At 43.4% G+C, this 18,370-nt stretch overlaps 2 protein-coding genes across 3 annotated transcripts; one reads left to right on the top strand and one right to left on the bottom strand.

Moving 5' to 3' along the window:
• Nucleotides 1-342: 342 nt before the first annotated feature.
• Nucleotides 343-3,473, bottom strand: mrps7 (mitochondrial ribosomal protein S7). 2 transcript variants are annotated; one of them, XM_063191338.1, is made up of 5 exons: nt 3,360-3,473; nt 2,748-2,939; nt 2,197-2,260; nt 1,784-1,951; nt 343-1,038 (listed from the first exon to the last, which is right to left on the bottom strand). In XM_063191338.1, the coding sequence occupies exons 1-5, from the start codon at nt 3,455-3,457 to the stop codon at nt 817-819; spliced, it is 744 nt and encodes a 247-aa protein (XP_063047408.1). In that variant the 5' UTR covers nt 3,458-3,473; the 3' UTR covers nt 343-816. The 2 variants fall into 2 exon arrangements, with proteins under 2 accessions (XP_063047408.1, XP_063047415.1); XM_063191345.1 differs by lacking the exon at nt 3,360-3,473 and adding an exon at nt 3,235-3,333.
• A 172-nt stretch (nt 3,474-3,645) lies between these two features.
• gga3b (golgi associated, gamma adaptin ear containing, ARF binding protein 3b) lies at nt 3,646-17,839 on the top strand. Its single transcript, XM_063191317.1, has 17 exons — nt 3,646-3,713; nt 4,293-4,377; nt 4,484-4,559; nt 4,705-4,803; nt 4,902-5,025; nt 5,274-5,377; nt 6,898-6,978; nt 7,951-8,088; nt 8,436-8,517; nt 8,645-8,764; nt 9,481-9,798; nt 10,401-10,486; nt 12,228-12,397; nt 12,681-13,027; nt 14,298-14,467; nt 14,986-15,096; nt 15,582-17,839. The coding sequence occupies exons 1-17, from the start codon at nt 3,674-3,676 to the stop codon at nt 15,690-15,692; spliced, it is 2,262 nt and encodes a 753-aa protein (XP_063047387.1). The 5' UTR covers nt 3,646-3,673; the 3' UTR covers nt 15,693-17,839.
• Nucleotides 17,840-18,370: the final 531 nt, after the last annotated feature.

The raw sequence follows: 18,370 nt of genomic DNA, 5'->3' as shown, positions 1-18,370 counted from the left end.
CCAATGTGAAGTAAACAGGTTTATATATTTTTGTCAGCTATATTCCTTGAATACATTTACTTACATATGCTGTCTTATAAAATGCATGGGCCCGCTGTTTCCAAACGTTAGAGGTTTTGTTTTGAACTGTGTTTTCATACCGTGTGTTTTGTATATTCCTACAAATGTCAAGAAAAATCTGTTACCTATTTGTGAACCGCTGAGTTTATACTTTGAAAGAATGCTGGCTTTAATAAAGATGCTAATACTAAATTAATATTTTGTGACTAACTATTGATGGACAACTGCACTATTGACAATATCAGCCTTATCATGCATGAATTGCATAGAAAATGCCACTAATTATCAAAGACATTCATTTATTTGCACAACACAAACACACTCGCCCATCATATTTTACACATACGCTCTCCAAGTACTACAAGACAGTGTTCATAGTTCCGCAGAGCGTTTACACTTAACCAGCTTCATCAATGCACAGAGCGTGTCTACAGTACGCCACCCTCACAGCCTGACCTCGATGCGTTTTGTCTTCTCTTTTTCCCTCATGTCCAAACTTCAAATCCTTTCAAAAGGCAATTTGTTGAATTATCTCCATTTAGCAAAGCTGTGTATTCAAAACAAACGTAGTCACCTTTCTTCAATCCCCTTCTAACCAAGATGGAGTGAAATGTTCATAGTTATTTACACAGGCCCAGCGATGACAAGTCTGGGACACAAAGGCATACAGTTAACCTTCCTGTCCTCACTAGGAGGGAGGAAGTAAGTAACCATGTCCGCAGTAACAGTCTCAGATGTTAACCACATGGAAGCGCTTCACCACCAGCGGTAGTGTGCGTAGGCTCTGTTGGCCTCGGCCATCTTGTGTAGTTCGTGCTTCTTCTTGATGACGTTACCCTCGTTGGAGAAGGCAGACAGCAGCTCCTGGGAGAGCTTCTCGTACATGTGCGTGCGGCGGTGCTTGTTATCACGACACTCCGCGATCATCCACTTCATAGCCAGGAAACGCCGACGCTCGTCCGTCAGAGGGATGGGGACCTGAACGGGGGGGGGCAGAGGTCAAGTCAGTGAGTGAATTAATTTGGCATTGGCAATCGACAATGAGCTGAAGGTTATTCAGACTGATTGATCAGTTACAACATGGCTACATTTGCTACATTTAACTTGCATCATTTCATTTCCAAAAACAAATGATCACACTAGTAATTCTATTACTACACGCCACGGGCAGTCGTGGTGAAATGTCTAACTATTGTGAAATGGCTACAGTTGAGCTGTAGATCACAGGGTTGCAGGTTCAATCCCCAGCCCTGCCAATCCCTTCCTCAATCCATGGCTGAAGTGCCTTTGAGCAAGGCACCTACCCTCATACTGCTCCAGAAACTGTAGCCAATACCCTGTAAATGTGTAAGTTGCTTTGGATATAAACGTCGTCAACTAAGAGTAATGTAATTTATAACTGTTCTGTAATGGAATGTTCACATTGTATATATTGCACGGGCCCATTGACAGGGTACCACCTCCGTTCTTGGCTTGTAGTAAATGGTCAACTGGAGTCCGGTCTCTGTCGTTGTAATTGTCAAGTTGTTGTAAGGTAACCCACAAAGTCATAGATAGGGCCTATAACGTAACAATAACCACTACCATCAATACTATTATGAGATGGTAATGACTATGAAAGATGTGTTTCTCTATTATGTGTTGCTTTTATCCAGTCTTTGGTCCCTTTTTAGAAAGTCAGTAGGATACAGAACACATTCGTGTGTTTCTCGGGAGACGTCACCTGGTAGGATTTTCCTCCTCTCTGTATGCTGGCCAGACCGATGACAGGTTTGCAGTTCTCCATGGCTTGGTGGAAGATGGCGTGGGGGTTGCACTCGATCTCCATCTTGGCTTTCTGGCCTGCTTTGTGGTACTTCTCCACTTGCTTCCTCTTAATTGACTCTAGCGTCTAGGGAGGAGGGTAAAAGGAATAATAGAGAGAGACGTGATTGTAGGAGTGGGCTCATTTAAGCGAAAACACTGGTGCATTTAGAGCAGTTATATATCCAAACATGACATGAAAGGCAATATATTGAACAATTTAAGACAATGATTGGAATTAAATTGAGTCCACAATTATTTTGATTTAAAACCTATTGGACAGACTTAACATGAAATTCAAATGACTTGGCAGTGGTCTCACACACTCCATACCTGGTTCATAATGTCCCTGGCGAGGATCTTTTTGCCCTCCTGCATCATCATGTTGATGAACTTACTGCAATAAAGAAGCACAGGATGTGTAAAACAAATGTACACAGTGGTAGACCATCCCATTACGAAGCGTATAGAAAATTGGGTAATTATCAAAGGTGTCAAATCCAATCTAGAAGTAACCACCCTGCAAAGGTTTCCCTTGAACACGGTGAGCTGCTACTGGACCTGTCCTGCAGTGGTGTAGTCTACGTAGAACGCGGGTATACGGAGTATATCCACTTCTAAATTTCAGGGATTTCAGTATACCCACTTAAATTTGATTGATCCATTGTTTTGAATAGCACAAATATATACAGTATACCCACTTCAAAAAATGCTCAAATATACAGTATACCCACCATAAGAAAGTAGACTACACCACTGCTGTCCTGAATGGTCATTGTGATCAGCCTATTCAGAGCTGGTAGAATGTACTGTCTGTATTGTATGGCTGTACTTTCTGAACTGGGAATTGACACCTCTGATAGTGGTTGTGGAAAGCAACCTACTTCATTAACGGATCGTTGAACCCTGAGCTGGAGACTGCTGCCACCGCCGCCTTGATTGGGCGCACTTTCTTCAGCTCCCGCTCCTCGATTTGCTCCGGCGTCAGTTCTGTGTCTGGTTTCGTATACGCGTCTCTGTTTGTCTCCGGATCCAGATAGTATGGGTTGTACCGACTCCATCTCACTAATGTCAACCTTCAAGACAAATATATGCTATGAATAACTGAAGTCAGCAGTCATGCTACCGTGTGTTGTTCACACAGACAGTGTAATGGCAGGGTGCAGTGCGCGCGCGCATTCAATAATAACACCAAATTAATGCCAATCACTTCACAATCACAAAACAGACAAAGGTGAATGTCAACAAGGGAATACAATATTACACTGTTTTACTATTGTACCGCTGACACAGCTTGAGAGGTTGAATTGCAAGGTTAGCTACAATGCCCACTTGCTAGCCAGTTGCAAAACACAAGCAGAAGCAGCTTACATGAGATTGTACGAAGATGATTACGCAAAATGGGGCACTACATTAACATGTATAAAGTACACAAATGAGCACAAACTAAAAGAACATTAACAATTCAGCAGTCAACAGTCTTATTTTACACATACCTTGGACTCCAAGGTTTTAGCAAGTGTGTCAAGTAGGACGCCATATTGAAAATGCGGAATGTCAGTAGAGGACCCCAAAGCATAGGTAGCGAGCACATTGCCTGCTTCGATATAATGCCACCCAGGTCTACAACTCCTCACCCTAAAGCATAAAATATTTATCATATGGGGATGCTGAATGCAGAAGTTTTGCATTTTGTTAAAACATACAAACAATACACATTTGCATAATGTTAATTCCCCCCGTGTAAATACCATTCATTGCAATGCCACCCATTCACATGAGCGCAGTTTACGGGGCGCAATGAGATGCTATGGCGTACCAGGAAGGAGAGTCGCTGGAATCCTGGCTCAGTGAGTTTATTTTCTCAGTAACGCTTGCAATTAGCATGAAGAAATATATTACACCAACAGCTGTTTTTGCATTATTATAGTGAACTGTGGTATAACAAATGTCTGCTATGATGTCGCTGATGCCGAACCACGCTGGGGCCAGTTGTCATCACAAGCTAAGGACTAGCACCAGCCCCATTCAAATCTTTAGTCTGGACTAAATGATGCTGCGGGGGGTACCCGCCTTGACTTGACATGGGGCTTGGCGATCCACTCCCTGACCCAGAGTCGCAAAATGTTACATCGGATACAAATGTGTCCTCCCTCAGTTAATCCATTGTCCTTTTCATGATGTAACTTGTCATTTACCTGGTGATGTATTGCTTCAGTGGTTTTGTATTGGGAATTGGTTGGGCGCCTGTGGAGTGTTTGTGGAGCATCCTCTCTCCACTTTGTTGCCAATACATTTAATATTTTCCTGTACTGTGTTATAAATGCAGTAGGCACAGTTGCTAGACCTTATCTAATGTGATCAGCTGAATCCTTCACGGTATTTGAAGGCACTTTATTTATCAAGTGGCGCTGTCTTCTTCTCTGCAGACAAAGCCACACACCCAACTAATAGGCAGGAGGACTGGGAATACATCATTGGCTTCTGCGACCAAATCAATAAGGAATTAGAAGGGTAATATTGATATAATAATCATCCTCATTAAATCCCCTGTTGTTTTGCTCATAATTGTGTATTCATTCTGTTTTCACAAATGTCCAAAATGTTTCCTTTTTTTCAGGCCACAAATAGCAGTGCAGCTACTCACTCATAAAATCCACTCACCTCAGGAATGGGAGGCACTTCAAGCTTTAACAGTATGTCTATTCATTTATTTATTTGCTTATGTTTGTTTCCAGCAATGAGAGTCACCTGTTTTGTGTTATCTCTCTCTCTCTCTCTCTCTCTCTCTCTCTCTCTCTCTCTCTCTCTCTCTCTGACTGGCTTCTTGTGTGTTTGCAGGTACTGGAGGCATGCATGAAGAACTGTGGCAAGAGGTTTCATAATGAGATTGCCAAATATAGATTTTTAAACGAACTCATCAAAGCTGTATCGCCCAAGGTAAGTGTTTTTTTTTCTGTGACAGGCGAAGTGTTTTCCTGTCAATATTGAAGAGTTGGATTATTATCATGACTCTAACTAACTAACACCTTCCGCAGTATCTGGGAGACTCCGTGCCAGAGAAGGTAAAGACAAAAATCATCGAGATCCTATACAGTTGGACGGTGGCATTTCCCAGTGAAACCAAGATTGGGGATGCCTATCAGACGCTGAGAAGACAAGGTACATCTGTGCCCTGTCACTGCTATAACACATTCTTCATTATTTGTACCTCTCTGATGCTTATCTGTCGGGCTTTTACTTTAAAGCAGATGGGTGGGGCCATTTAATGTGTACTTTTCTGCAGAGGAACACTACAAATCCAATCAAATGGTTTACCACCACAGTGCCACACTTTGTTGTACATTTGTAGCAGTCCTACTACTTTATACAACTCTGCAACAAATTGCTGATGAAATTGCCTTCTGTAGGACTCATCAGCTCAGACCCGGAACTCCCTGCTGACCGGATGTTGCTGCCCTCTCCTCCCACAAGCACCAAAAAAACAGTTTTCGACAATGAAGACATGGGAAAGGTGTGTCAAATCAAGTACTTTTATTGAAATGTTCAGGCTTTAGTGAAAAGTTCAGACTTAGTGTTGATGCAGTGTACATCTATGAGTACAGCTGAATATCAAATATTAGTTTAGTTTAGTTTATTTGATAAGGACAGATACATAACATGTAGGTTGCATAACAACCAAAACAGCAAGCATCATAGCATTTATAGCCAAAAGCTAATTTCCAATGCTCGTCCCTAGAAGGGCTTTTAAAACAATACAATAGCAGCAATAACAAATAAAACAGTATTATCATAAGAACAGCCTATACACTCATTCAGTCCAATCATTCATTTTTGAAACTTTCAATCATACTTAAAATTGGTGTATATTCTTCCATCCATCTCATGCATTCACTAAACATCAGTCACATTTCCTACCAATCCTACATCTGTCCTGTACTTACTGTTATGTATTTTTACACATTATCACCCACACAATACACACACACACACACACAAAATCACCCCCCCCCCACTCACACACACCATATCAATTGCCCCCACCCCTCACTCTCACACACACATGCACACACCAATTACCCCCCGCCCCCCCAAGAATCTGCAATCTCTACCCAATAAGCACACTCACACATGACTACATACCTGGTTGCTTTTTAGGAACTCCTTCAGCTGAGTTTTAAACTGCTCATGATTGTGAATAGCCTTGATATCAGATGGCAAGCTATTCCATTGATTAGTTCCTTTAATCAGGAATGAAGACTGGCCAAAGACCGTTTTGTGGTGTGGTACCCTACAGTTGCCCAATACAGCGTTCCTGGTGGACCTCCCAGCAACCTGTATTGGTTGGATGTTATCACAAAGCAACTGAGGGGCTTTACCATGCAGACACTTATGAACTAGGATGACGTTAGATAAGGCTATGTAGTTATGAAAGCTTAGCATGTTCAGGTACCGCTGGACGTTACAGTGATGTGTTCTTATGGACCGCTTACCTAGGATTTTTAATGCTCGATTGTAGAGTCTCTCCAGAGGTTTAACTGCTGAGAGACTTGCCTGTGACCATGCTGTAGTACAATATCCTATGTGGGAGAGTATCATCGAGTGGAGGTATATTTTAGCTGCGTCATATGACAAACAGTCTCTAATTAATCTGTAAGTGTATGAATTGAGTCTGACCGTTTTACAAATATCACAATATTATACAAATAGTACCAATATTATAGCCTGGCTCTCGCGAGACCCCTAGTGCTTCGTGCATCTTCGTTACACTTCGTGAGCCATCTGCGCGAGAGTCAGGTTACCAATATTATGCATAATAGTCTGAAAATGCTAAAAATACTTTATGATTTTATAATTATTACCTTATTATTAGCATAGTAATACATGACTATGACTTTACACTATGCCATTACACTATGACATTGCAAGTCTTTAACAATATTACGACTTGGTCATAGACATTCTGGTAAATGCCATGCGTCTATGTGGCGGTACTGTAAGCTGTAAGGTAACTGCTGTATGGTGTTTCGACAGCTGTTGGCAGAGCTGCTGAAGAGTAAGAACCCAGAAGACCTGCAGGAGGCCAACAGGCTCATCAAGAGCATGGTGAAGGAGGTGAGCAGGAGGTGCCCAGAAGAGGAGGTTAAAGCGGTGGCTCCCAAACCTTTTCTTCTGGGACCCCCTTTTGGACCTTAGAATATTTTCGTGCCCCACACCTCCCATTTTCCAAATGCAAAAACATGTTTTTGCTGAATTTTAATGTAAACCACACAGGGGGTGTGTTACCCACTGAAGGGAATATTTTTACTAACAACATATGGAAAGCTTATGAACGCATATATTCAAGGTTTTATGCAAACGGTCCCTTCTGTCCGCCGCGACACCCCCTGCAGTTCCTCTGCAACCCACTTGGGGGCCCTAACCTCCAGTTTGGGAACTAGTGGATTAAAGCATGGTGGAGGAGGTGCTCAAAGGAGTATATGAGAGCATGGTGAAGGTGAGAAGGAGGTGCTACTAAATATAAAAAGAATGTCATGTCCACAACACTGCCTGGCGACCAACTATTCGACCCTATTTGGTCTTTCCAGCATTGTCTAAACGTACATTTTTGAATACAACATGAGATTGCATTGCAGATATTACATGTCTTTATTTTAAAGGAGGTGAGACTCACACACTCCAAGTCACTGGCCCTGACTCACACTGTTCACTCATGATGAGCTGTCACCGAGCAGATCGTGATGAGCTGTCACTGTGTCGAGTTGTCCACAAGGGGAGCTCACTTTCCTGGGCCCAGCCACAAGGAGAGGTGGGCAGGAGGGTGTTTACAAAGTGTGGCAGAAAATGTGAGCGTCCCAACTATCTCTATAGCCTGCTACTGGTGTGCGGTGCCACTGTGGCCGTGCCTGGTAGTGTGTGTGTGTGTGTGTGTGTGTGTGTGTGCATGCGCGCGCGCACACACGTGCACAGACTCTGCATGTGTGTGTGTGCTAGTGCAAGTGTGTTAGTCATCATTTCTTCTGTGCCTATCCATTCCCAGCAGACCTGAGTCATGTTGGGTGTGTGTGTGTGTGTGTGTGTTGACAGGATGAGGTCAGAGTGCACAAGATGAGCAAGCGCATCAAGACCCTGGAGGAGGTGGACAACAACGTCAAGCTGCTGGGGGAGATGCTGAGCCAGTACAACAGGGAGCGCTCCTCTGAGGCCGACCGGGAACTCATCAGGGTGAGGGGACAAGAGCTCTGCTCTCTCAGGCCAGCTTCTGTTGTCAAGAAAGTCTATCAGGATTATGATGTCTGGCGGGGGGGGGGCATGATTGTAGAGCTGATCGTAAGATCAAGAGCCTGTTCTTTTATTGCTTGACACTTGGCCTGGCTAACTGCTATTTGGAATTAAACTTGATAACTGTGAATTTGACTTTTCAGTAGAACTATAGTCTTTGTCACACAAAGACACAACCAAGCCAGTGCATAGTGCATGACTATTATCCACTGTTGTATTGTATTATCCCCACATGTAACCCATCCACAAGTGAGCTGGATGATTCATTTTATTTTATCTGCTTGTTTCAGGAGCTGTATGATCGCTGTGACAAGTTGAGGCGCACCGCTTTCAAGCTGGCCACAGAGAGCGAGGACAACGACACCAATCTGGGTATATGTCATTGAACTTCTATTATTTCTAAACTCTCCACCACCCCCATATCCTCAATTCATTCCTTTCTACGAGTCCGAGTGCTTAATCCGTATTTCTCACAGCGGTTGACCTTTTTCCTCGGCAGGTGACATTTTGCAGGCTAGTGACGACCTGTCTAAGGTCATTAATCTGTACAGGCGCGTGGTGTTGGGCCACGCGGACAACGGGGACGCCGAGGAGCAGAGAACAGCGGCAGGACCTGAGAGTGAGCGATGAGCATCTCTTCCTTCTTTCTTCATCCCACTTCTCCTCCCTCAGTCCTGAGCAGCACACAGTAGATAAATACAATGTTAATGCAACACTTAGAGAGTCCATTTAAGAGTGTATTTGGTCCCAGAGTACTCTAAGTGTTGAATTAACACTGCTTTTAAATGTGTAGCCCATCATCCATCATTGTCATCATAGCGACTAGGTGTGTTGGGCACACATTGTTCTCCAGTGAACCGTACTTCCCACACTTCTGTGATGGTTTTTCAGTGTAATGGATGAGATGCATACAAGAGCGCTGAAGCTATTCCTACGCTGCCCTACAAAGACAAAGTGTGTTAACTATTTGAACACGTTATCATAATTCCCAGTACAACATCCTTTATATAACAAAGGTTATGCTTCTTATACTTTCTTCATGGGAAGAAGGTAAATGTTTAGTCACCCAACAAAGTCAGTGTCTGGAAGTCAGTTTCATTTCAATCCATTTCTGACTGAATACGTCATTCCTGCCTTTTGACTTTATTGAACTGTGTGATTGTACACTGTATGTAGTAGGTAGGCATTGGAGGTGCAGCAGACATCATTGTCTCTGTCTCACTTGTGCCCTTGTAAATACTTCATTGTAAAGATCTCATTACACAACAGGGGCTATATTTAGGCCGTGTTGTTTTAACAGTCTTATCTGTCCCTCCTTCACCTCTGCCTGACCAGGTAATGCCGGGACCGAAGTCACAGACACACTGATTGACCTGGCAGGCACAGACACTCCTCCCTTAAACCTCCCGCCATCGCCACCGCCGTCTGTCCCGCCCCCGGCCCCAGTCCCTGTCCTGACCCCGCCCCTGGCCGTCTCTACTTCCTCCCCAGCCAAACAGATGGCCTCCTCCATCCCAGTCCTCCCGCCTCCTCCTCGCCGATTGGCTGGGCCCTCGGGCGGCACCGCCAGTCAGACGTCGAGCCCCAGTCGCCAGATCACCAAGCAGCAGTCGGCCTCCATCTCCCTGCTGGATGAGGAGCTGCTATCTTTAGGTTGGGACTCAGGAGCGAGTACTTTACTATGTGCAGCCAGCGGACACATGTGGAGCTGAGCTGACATTCATTGACACATGGAAGAACATATACTTCATTAAGTTTTAACACCGTTTAAGATCAGTGAACCAGTGCCAATTCTGCAAATATGGACATTTTGACTATTCAATATGATGGCTATTGAAATTATAGCGACTCAAAATTAGCTTTACTTAAATACTGGGAGCATATGTCTCCCTAAAAAGGTAATTTTTCCTCCAGAAAAATAGGGGAAAAGCAAGTCTGGTCATAATCTTCACACGCCATGCTTGAAATTGTCTGGACCGCAGTCATGGGCAAAATGGATTCATTAGTCTAGTACAATCTAGTTCCACATACTGTATTATAAATATCTTTGTTTTACCTGTCCAATTCAGCCAGGTGATTGGCTGGTTGGATGATCCCCTGGTTGTATTGAACAGATAAAACAAGGTAATGTGCAATATGTAGCACTGGATTGTAGTAACTAATGAATGCATTGAGCAAAACCCAGCTGGTCAGTCAGAGAGATACTGTGCATGAGATTACATTACTAAGGCTGTCTGCCGTTGCTTCCACTGCAGGTCTGAATGACCCAGCTCCAGCTCCAGCTCCTACTCAGGCTCAGAGAGCGGAGGACTTTGCCAAGCATCAGTGGACATCCTTACCGGTGAGCCCCCTCTCTCCTCTGCCTCAGTACCTACTGTCCCATAGAGGTTGCCAAGACACATTACCAAATGGGTGGCAATGTGATCAATATAGCCTTTTACCAGAGATTCTTTAAGTATAGAGATATGCCAACATAATAGGTTTCTATGGGCACCTAATGTGACCAGGTTCCGGTCTGCCTAAAGGAGCGTGTCATAATGCTCCTAGCATTGAATAGAACAGTCCTCAGGTCTGCCTAGGTCTGCCTAAAGGGGGATTTCCCCCCCAATAATAGAACCAGGAAACAATGGGCCAATGGAACCTCTCTCTCTCTACTCCCTCTGCTTTTACCCTCACCGGGGTGGAGCCAAAGGGGGAGGGAGTTCCCGCGCCGTGTCAGATAGTAGTTTGGGCCCTCCCATCCTAGTCTTGTAAACCAGGAAGCTACAAATCTAAAGTTAAATTCCAAGTTAAAAGTCAGGTTGGCAATCCCTATTGTCAAAACAGTATACCGACAAGAGGCATTTGCACACACTTAAAGGTGCACCGTGTAATATTTTTAGTGGTTCATTTTCAGAATCCATGTTGCCCATTCACAAATGTTATCTTTCTAACAAATACTTACCACCACCATCAATATGACTGGAAAAATTGCAGTTTCCATACGTGAAAAGGGGGATCTTCTCCATGGTCCGCCATTTAGAAGATCCAGAAATAGACAGATTTCTGCTGCAAAGCTGACCGTACGTCGGTCATACTAGTAAATACTAATTTATTACTTAGTTAATATTCATGAAGAAATCAAGGGTGGCAATAGGCAGCACAATTTCAATGAGAAGCATAGTTGCAATACCTATTCTGGCCACAATCTTACAAAGTGCATCTTTAAAGTTGCTTTCCCTTTGTTCAACTTGTGAAAGCTTCTCTTTTTTTGCACACCTCTCTATCAGGTACGTTGAGGTGATCAGTCGTCCTACATTTGAAAATATTTTTTTGTACATGTAAATGTGTTTCGTGTGTTTTGTAGACATCAATTGAATGGAAATTACACAATATCTCAATAGAAAATTCCATAGGGAGTAACTAAATTCCATACAAACCACATATCTTACGTCACCCCATTTCTCGCCAAGTCTTCCGTCATTTCTTATGGGACTGGGCGAAGTGACCTCTTACCACAGTCCTTACGCAGTGTGAAAAATATGTCAAATATTTAACCATCCATGAATGAACCAACATAGAGGAGTTCACTTGTGGCAGAGTGCGGCTGGTTTTCATCATGACCAGCCTGACCCTACAGCTCTTATCTGAGCACACAGAATGAGTGCTCCTCTCTGTCTAAACAGTGGTTACATGGAAACATTATATCATATAAAAAAGGGCTATTCAGTTTGGACCGACCATGGTAGTGTTAACTATGAACAATGAAAATACGGTATGCCCAATGACGTGAGCTTGAACTAGAGCGTGAGCTCGAACTAGAGTTAGGCTATGCACTGCGATCACATGGTGTGAATGTGTTTGGTGCAAGAGAAACATCTCTTTGAAATAAGGGAATCTTTCATGACATGGGCATATGGTCAGGCTCACGTAGTAACAAGAAACAGGCACACTGTGCTCCCCTGATTTAAAGTGCCTTCAAACTTAATTAGATATTGTATGACTCTCTCTCTCTCTCTCTCTCTCTCTCTCTCTCTCTCTCTCTCTCTCTCTCTCTCTCTCTCTCTCTCTCTCTCTCTCTCTCTCTCTCTCTCTCTCTCCAGGTCACTGATAGTGGTCTGGATCCATTTGGCCTCCAGGCCTCAGGCCCCGTCTTCTCCACGGCTCAGAGTTCAGCGTCTGCATCTGTGTTCCCCTCCACCACAAACTCCTCATCCTCTGGCCACAGCCTCCCTCCTGAACTCTCCATATTCAATCTGGGGGAGCCAAAGAGGTAGGTTGAATCATACTGTTGTTTTTGGCATACTAAAGTACTGACATCATTTAAACATTTTAAATCATAAAGCAGTAGAATGAAAATATATTGCATCATAGATGCAGTGTAGCATATTTCAGTATAAAATTGCGAATTAGTTTTCACTTTTTAAAATTATTTCTCACTCTGTTCCAATCAGTCTGTGAAACAGTGGAAGAATTTGTTATTGACGTGTCTTTTCCTACTGAAATCTCATATTGAATTGAATTATGTGTTTTGTATTCTGTTCTCCCTCTGACAGCATGCCAATTCTGGCCAACGCTGGCAACCCCTTTGTGACACCATCGCCTGCTGTTGCTGTTGGCCCCGCCTCCTTGGGCCACACTCCCGCCCCTGCTCCCGTTCCAGTTCCAGCTCCTGCACCTCACCCTCTCATCCAGATGGGGGCGCTGCAGGCTCCAGGCTCTCCAGCCCTGAGTCACCCCCAGCACCACCACCACACCTTCGCCCAGGCGGTCAGCTCTGCTCCAGGAAGCCCCCTCTTCCGCTCACTGTCGCCCGGCCCTTCCTCCCTGCAGGGCAGCCCTGCCAAAGGCCCAGAGATCTCCATGACCAACCTCCACGTCCCGCTAGATGCCATCAAGCCCAGTGAGTAGTGTGCCCACTGCCCACACGCCATATGCTACAGTAGGAACATAAATTACACGCTTGGTGAGGTCTGTTTGACACGGATATGTCAAACACATACAGTAGAGGAGGATCTGTCAGACACACACAGTTGTCATTCGTTGACACATACTAGTTGTTCACCCCAAGTTTTACCTCTTCATGATTTTTTTTATCAGAGGAAGTTTATTTATTTTATCATAGAAAGCTATTTATCAGCCCAACTCAGATGTGGCAAATTATATTTGATTTTTTACTGCATGTAATTTTCATTATAAGGGGTAGAGCTAATGCTTCAACATGGCAATGTCTTCATCAGAGTCCCCAGAGTTGATTTCTTTTCATACCAAACACAAGAGGTCATTGAGATAACCTTGAGCTGCTAATTCACATTGACACACATCGTGCACTTTCTAATTATGCACCAGTACTGCAACGTTCCCCAGCAGCAGCAGTAGCGGCCGTAGCAGCAGCTCAGCTCTGCTCTCCTCATCACCTCTCCGCCATGCAAATCACTTGTAATCAAGTTATATGCAGCACCTCTATCTGCCGGTGCCCAGCCACTTGTGCTATTCAGTGTAATCAGCGTGATGGCTTCAGTAGCTGAATGTTTTAACATTGACATCCCTCTGGCAGTATCCTTGGACCGAGGAGGAGGACGGTTATGAGTGTCTGGGGAGAAAGCTACAGAGACGGTGAAATAAGGCATAATGGCCTCTAAGGTCACCAGTTTTGTGGCATTCATGTCAAGGGGCCGGCAAAGAAGCCCCTGCCAACAATTACGTGTTCCCCCAGAACGCTCACCTTGAAGGCCGTTATCATTTTGTCCCCTATTTGCATGTAAAATAGTCCTTTCATACTTATGCTAAAATATGCTTGAAGTATTGCCTTAGCCAGACGATTTGTATTATTGAAAGATTAAAGAACAGGCATTTAATGGTTTAAGTGGCCACGACCGTTGTTGTTATGGTTATCATTTAAAAGCACATTGGAAAAATGTCCATCATGTTAACCAATCAGTGTGATTAGTTTTAGAGTTTAGAAGTTGTATTCTTCAAAACACATGCCAACTTCTATCAGGTTTATGACTACCACCCGGATTTGAGCCCTGACCTCCGGCTTGATAGAGTTGTAGGGGTCAGAACCCCAGTATGGTAACTTGGAATTCAATGTTTGAATCCAGGCGGGGCTATTCAATTCCCCTTCACTACACTGCCAGACAGCTTTGTCTCTGGTGTTTGTTCTCCTGCAGGTAAGGTCCTGCCTGTCACAGCGTATGATAAAGACGGGGTGCGTGTCCTTCTGCACTTTGCCTCCGAGTGTCCGGCGGGCAGGACGGACGTGCTGGTGGTGGTGCTGTCCATGCTCAACACAGCCCCCCTACCCATCCGCAACGTCACCCTGCAGGCCGCTGTCCCCAAGGTAGGACACTGTCCACTCTCTCTAGGCTAGCACCTCTCTCTCTGTCTCTCTCTCTGTCTCTCTCTCTCTGTGTGTGTCTCTCTCTCTCTCTCTCTCTCTCTCTCTCTCTCTCTCTCTCTCTCTCTCTCTCTCTCTCTCTCTCTCTCTCTGTCTCTCTCTCTATTTCTCTCTGTCTCTTTCAGGATGCATTCTCTCAGGTTGCTTTGACTTACTTCATCACCACAGATATCATTAATGCATACTTACAATCGTAACAGTGCTACTCATCTAGTCACCTGCTACTCTACTAGTGCTACTCATCCAGTATAGTACTACTACTAATCATGATGATCACAATAATAGTTCACTGTGAAGCACAGATACACACTTGGACATTACATGACAGATACATTTTATTTGAATCCAGAGGTCGAGTTGATACACAATCAGACAAAAAGAAATGGCCAAATAGATACACGTTCCTCAAGTGTCTTCGTCTTTGACTGTATTTTGTCCGTCTCTCTTCTGCTTGTGTCCAGTCTATGCGGGTGAAGCTGCAGCCCCCCACAGGAACAGACCTGGCCCCGTTTAACCCCATCCTGCCCCCGCCCTCCATCACCCAGATCATGCTGCTGGCCAATCCCCAGAGGGTAACGCATCTCACGCACCAATCATCAGCCAATCAATACAGGGCGTCAAATGACACCGTAGAGATGGTTTAACTGCTGATCCCTCTTATTGGAGTCAGCTGGGCTCTTCTCTAAATTGCACTCATCAGTAGTCTTCAATATTTAACATAATCAATATTGTCAATGTTTTTTAAGTAAGTGTCAGGACTGATGTATGCAAGTGGAAGAATAGAAGACCCATCTGTTCACCCAATAGACACTGAATAAGCATCAGTCATCAGAGCAGGAAGTTAGTTAGCTTTACTTCCTGTGTCTGACACATTTTTGTTTTGAAAAATTGTAGTATTAGTATTGGTATTAGCATAATTTTAATAGCATTATCTAACTATTATAATAGTTATTATATTATTATTATTATAATTTGTAAAGAACTTTGGGTCAAATGTTATGTTATATGTAATATAAAAAATAAAATTGACTTGACGTTTTTTTGTGTGGCACCACAGGAGAAGGTGCGGCTGCGCTTCAAGCTGATGTTCATGCTGGGCGACAGACAATACGCTGAGGTGGGGGAGGTGGACCAGTTCCCCCCGCCAAGCCAGTGGGACAAACTATGACCCCCCCTCTGGTGACCTCTGAACCCTGACTATGTATTCCAGTATCGGAGACTCTCTGTGTCCAGTGACGACCTCTCTATGGGGAACCCTGGTAGGTGTGGAGAGGGAATGGGGTGGAAGAGAAGAAAAGAGAAGAGAGGAGATTTTTTTGTTCAGGTGTCGAGCAGCTTGTACTGACAATATCCTCATCATTCCAGTACATAGTCGTGAGTATGTGCAAAAGAGATGGGAAACAAAACAAGTCAACAAAGCTTTTGTATGATATATTGCAGTATCGGCGAGCAGAACAACACTACCATATGTTGAAGGCTAATCAGCTACTGGTAACATGGACTGCCATGGATAACATGATATCAACCACGCTACTACAATGCCCTGCGTCCAAATAAGCACACCAATGGGCTTATAACAACCATCTGTAAAACTCCATGGAAGTGAGAGGACATAGGACAAACCCATCCAGCAACTCTTACGTCCATTTTTTTCAACCTTACAGTTATGTGTACTCTATATCTATAACCCTCAGTATATACTTTACGTTTGCTGAAGCAGAATGATCAGGTCAGTAGTTCGATTGAAGTATAAGAAAGACAATTATGCTTAAAACCAGTAGGGTGACCAAAAATGAAAAGTGGTTTAGTGTTGTTTTAAAGCTGATTTTCTTTCTTTGTTTATTGCTTTTTGGGTTGTACGTGGCTCAGGTTAAGACAAGCTATCCATCAACAGAAACTCAGCAGTCCAAACGTCCGACCTGATAACAGAATTTGTCCCCCTATACTCTTCTAAGGTATGTCAGGTCGAGTGTACAGATTGCAGACTGGAACAAAACAAAACAAAAAAACGGGACACTTCAAACATTGTATTACAAGCAGAGTACGTTGAAAAAGGGATCTATCTCTTGAAAAGGTTATCTTTTGTGTCATCTGACATCCAAAGAATTGGTACAGCTGTGATGTCAAGAGGTTTGGACTCCTCATACATAGTATAATACGGCATTTAGCTTTTCAGCATATCACAATAAGACATTTAATGACGTTTATTTATTACCCCTGTCAATGTCGCCTTATCTCAATTTTATCATACCAAAGACGTAAGGCCTGCAAAGGCTGTACATTGTACAGCAACAGATACAGTATTACTAGGGCTCCACAACATTGTGTTTTACTAACAATATAGTATAATACAGGCTGAATCAAGTTATCTTTAAAATGTCAACCTTGAGTTCAGTACTGAAAGTTAGCCAATGGCACAGAGTCGTCATGCTATGAATTGCCGCCTTTGTGCATTACATTTCAGGTCTCATGAAAACATTGATAAATTGTGCAGCCCTAAGTTTGCAGTGTTCATAAATGCTTTTGAGGTGACTGTGTTTATTGATGTGAAAATGGTAAGGGTTTTGAGAATCTCCATTTTGGCATCTCCAGTGTTTGTTTACATTTCAGTTGAAGGAAAGATTTATTGTATATTATATTATGATGTGCATTATCTCTGGTGGTAAGATGATATGTAATGAGTTCCAGAGGTGAGTTTGAGAGATGAAGAGCTGAATGATGACTATCTTTCCAATACTATTGGTATTATTGGGGAAATGCTGCATTGTCTTGCTGTTGAATCTGGACAGAGAATTGGCAAAGATCTTAAAACCCATCTGGATGTCAGATGCGGTAATGGCCTCCAGATATGGCAACTGATGTAACTGAGCCCCATGCAAAATCTGCCTTTGGCTCTTGAGGAGACTAAAGCTTTTATTTATTTATTTCTGTTTAGCTATTAATTTATTTATTTATGTTTAAGGATAAACCACTACAACCACACAAAGTTTGTATGCAGATACCCTTCTCATGTCTTTGGAGACATACATTGTTTTGAAGTGACTTTGGACAACGGTGTGAGAACCAGAATGAGATTGACTTGACAGAGGACACAAGCATACGGCACTCAGCTTCTGTCTCTGACTCGTGTCTTGACTTCAGTATTCTAGAACAGAGGTGGGAACAAGGGAGGTCTGTGGTGAGGCAAGCAGCACGCCAACAACACAGGCCACAGGATAGTACTTTCCTTTTCAATTTCAACTAAAGTATTAACTCATCCACGGCTTAGATACGACACCGTTTTAGGTACTGGCTATACTTTATTTATTGGAAGAGTAGATTATTGTATTATTCAGTATTTATATGGCAGTATTGTGATAGTATTGTATGTACTGCAGTTGTTGACTGGGTAACCAAGCCTGTGTATCCTTGAACTTGAAACCAGACCTTCTTTGGCAGGACATCCCAAACATAAGCATGTGTTGATATTTATGTACTATATAAATTCAAACTATTGGAAATCTATCCATTTGGGCCGATGTAACAAAGGGTTCAGTGAACTACAAGGGCATCCATGCGCATTAAAGTGCAATGAAGTGTCGCAGTGAATGCAGCCATTGTACAGTATCTCCATACACAGTACTTGGAGAAAGTAGTACTGTCAATGGATGGCACATGAAACTCACGCCTCCTTCCGAGATCACTGACCTTAATATGGGAGGAATCCGCTAAACTAGGTCTGACCTAATTGACGTTTACTCAGTGCTTTGCTAAATTCGGCAGTTGATGGAGCAGGGGAAAAAAGAAGAAGTGTCTTACGATAGGAACCAGGGAGGCCATACTAGATAACATGGAGAGTGTGTCAGT

Source organism: Engraulis encrasicolus, chromosome 2 (assembly GCF_034702125.1).
Source record: "Engraulis encrasicolus isolate BLACKSEA-1 chromosome 2, IST_EnEncr_1.0, whole genome shotgun sequence".
NCBI classification, from domain to species: Eukaryota; Metazoa; Chordata; class Actinopteri; order Clupeiformes; family Engraulidae; genus Engraulis; species Engraulis encrasicolus.
This window is presented reverse-complemented; position numbering and strand designations above follow the sequence as displayed.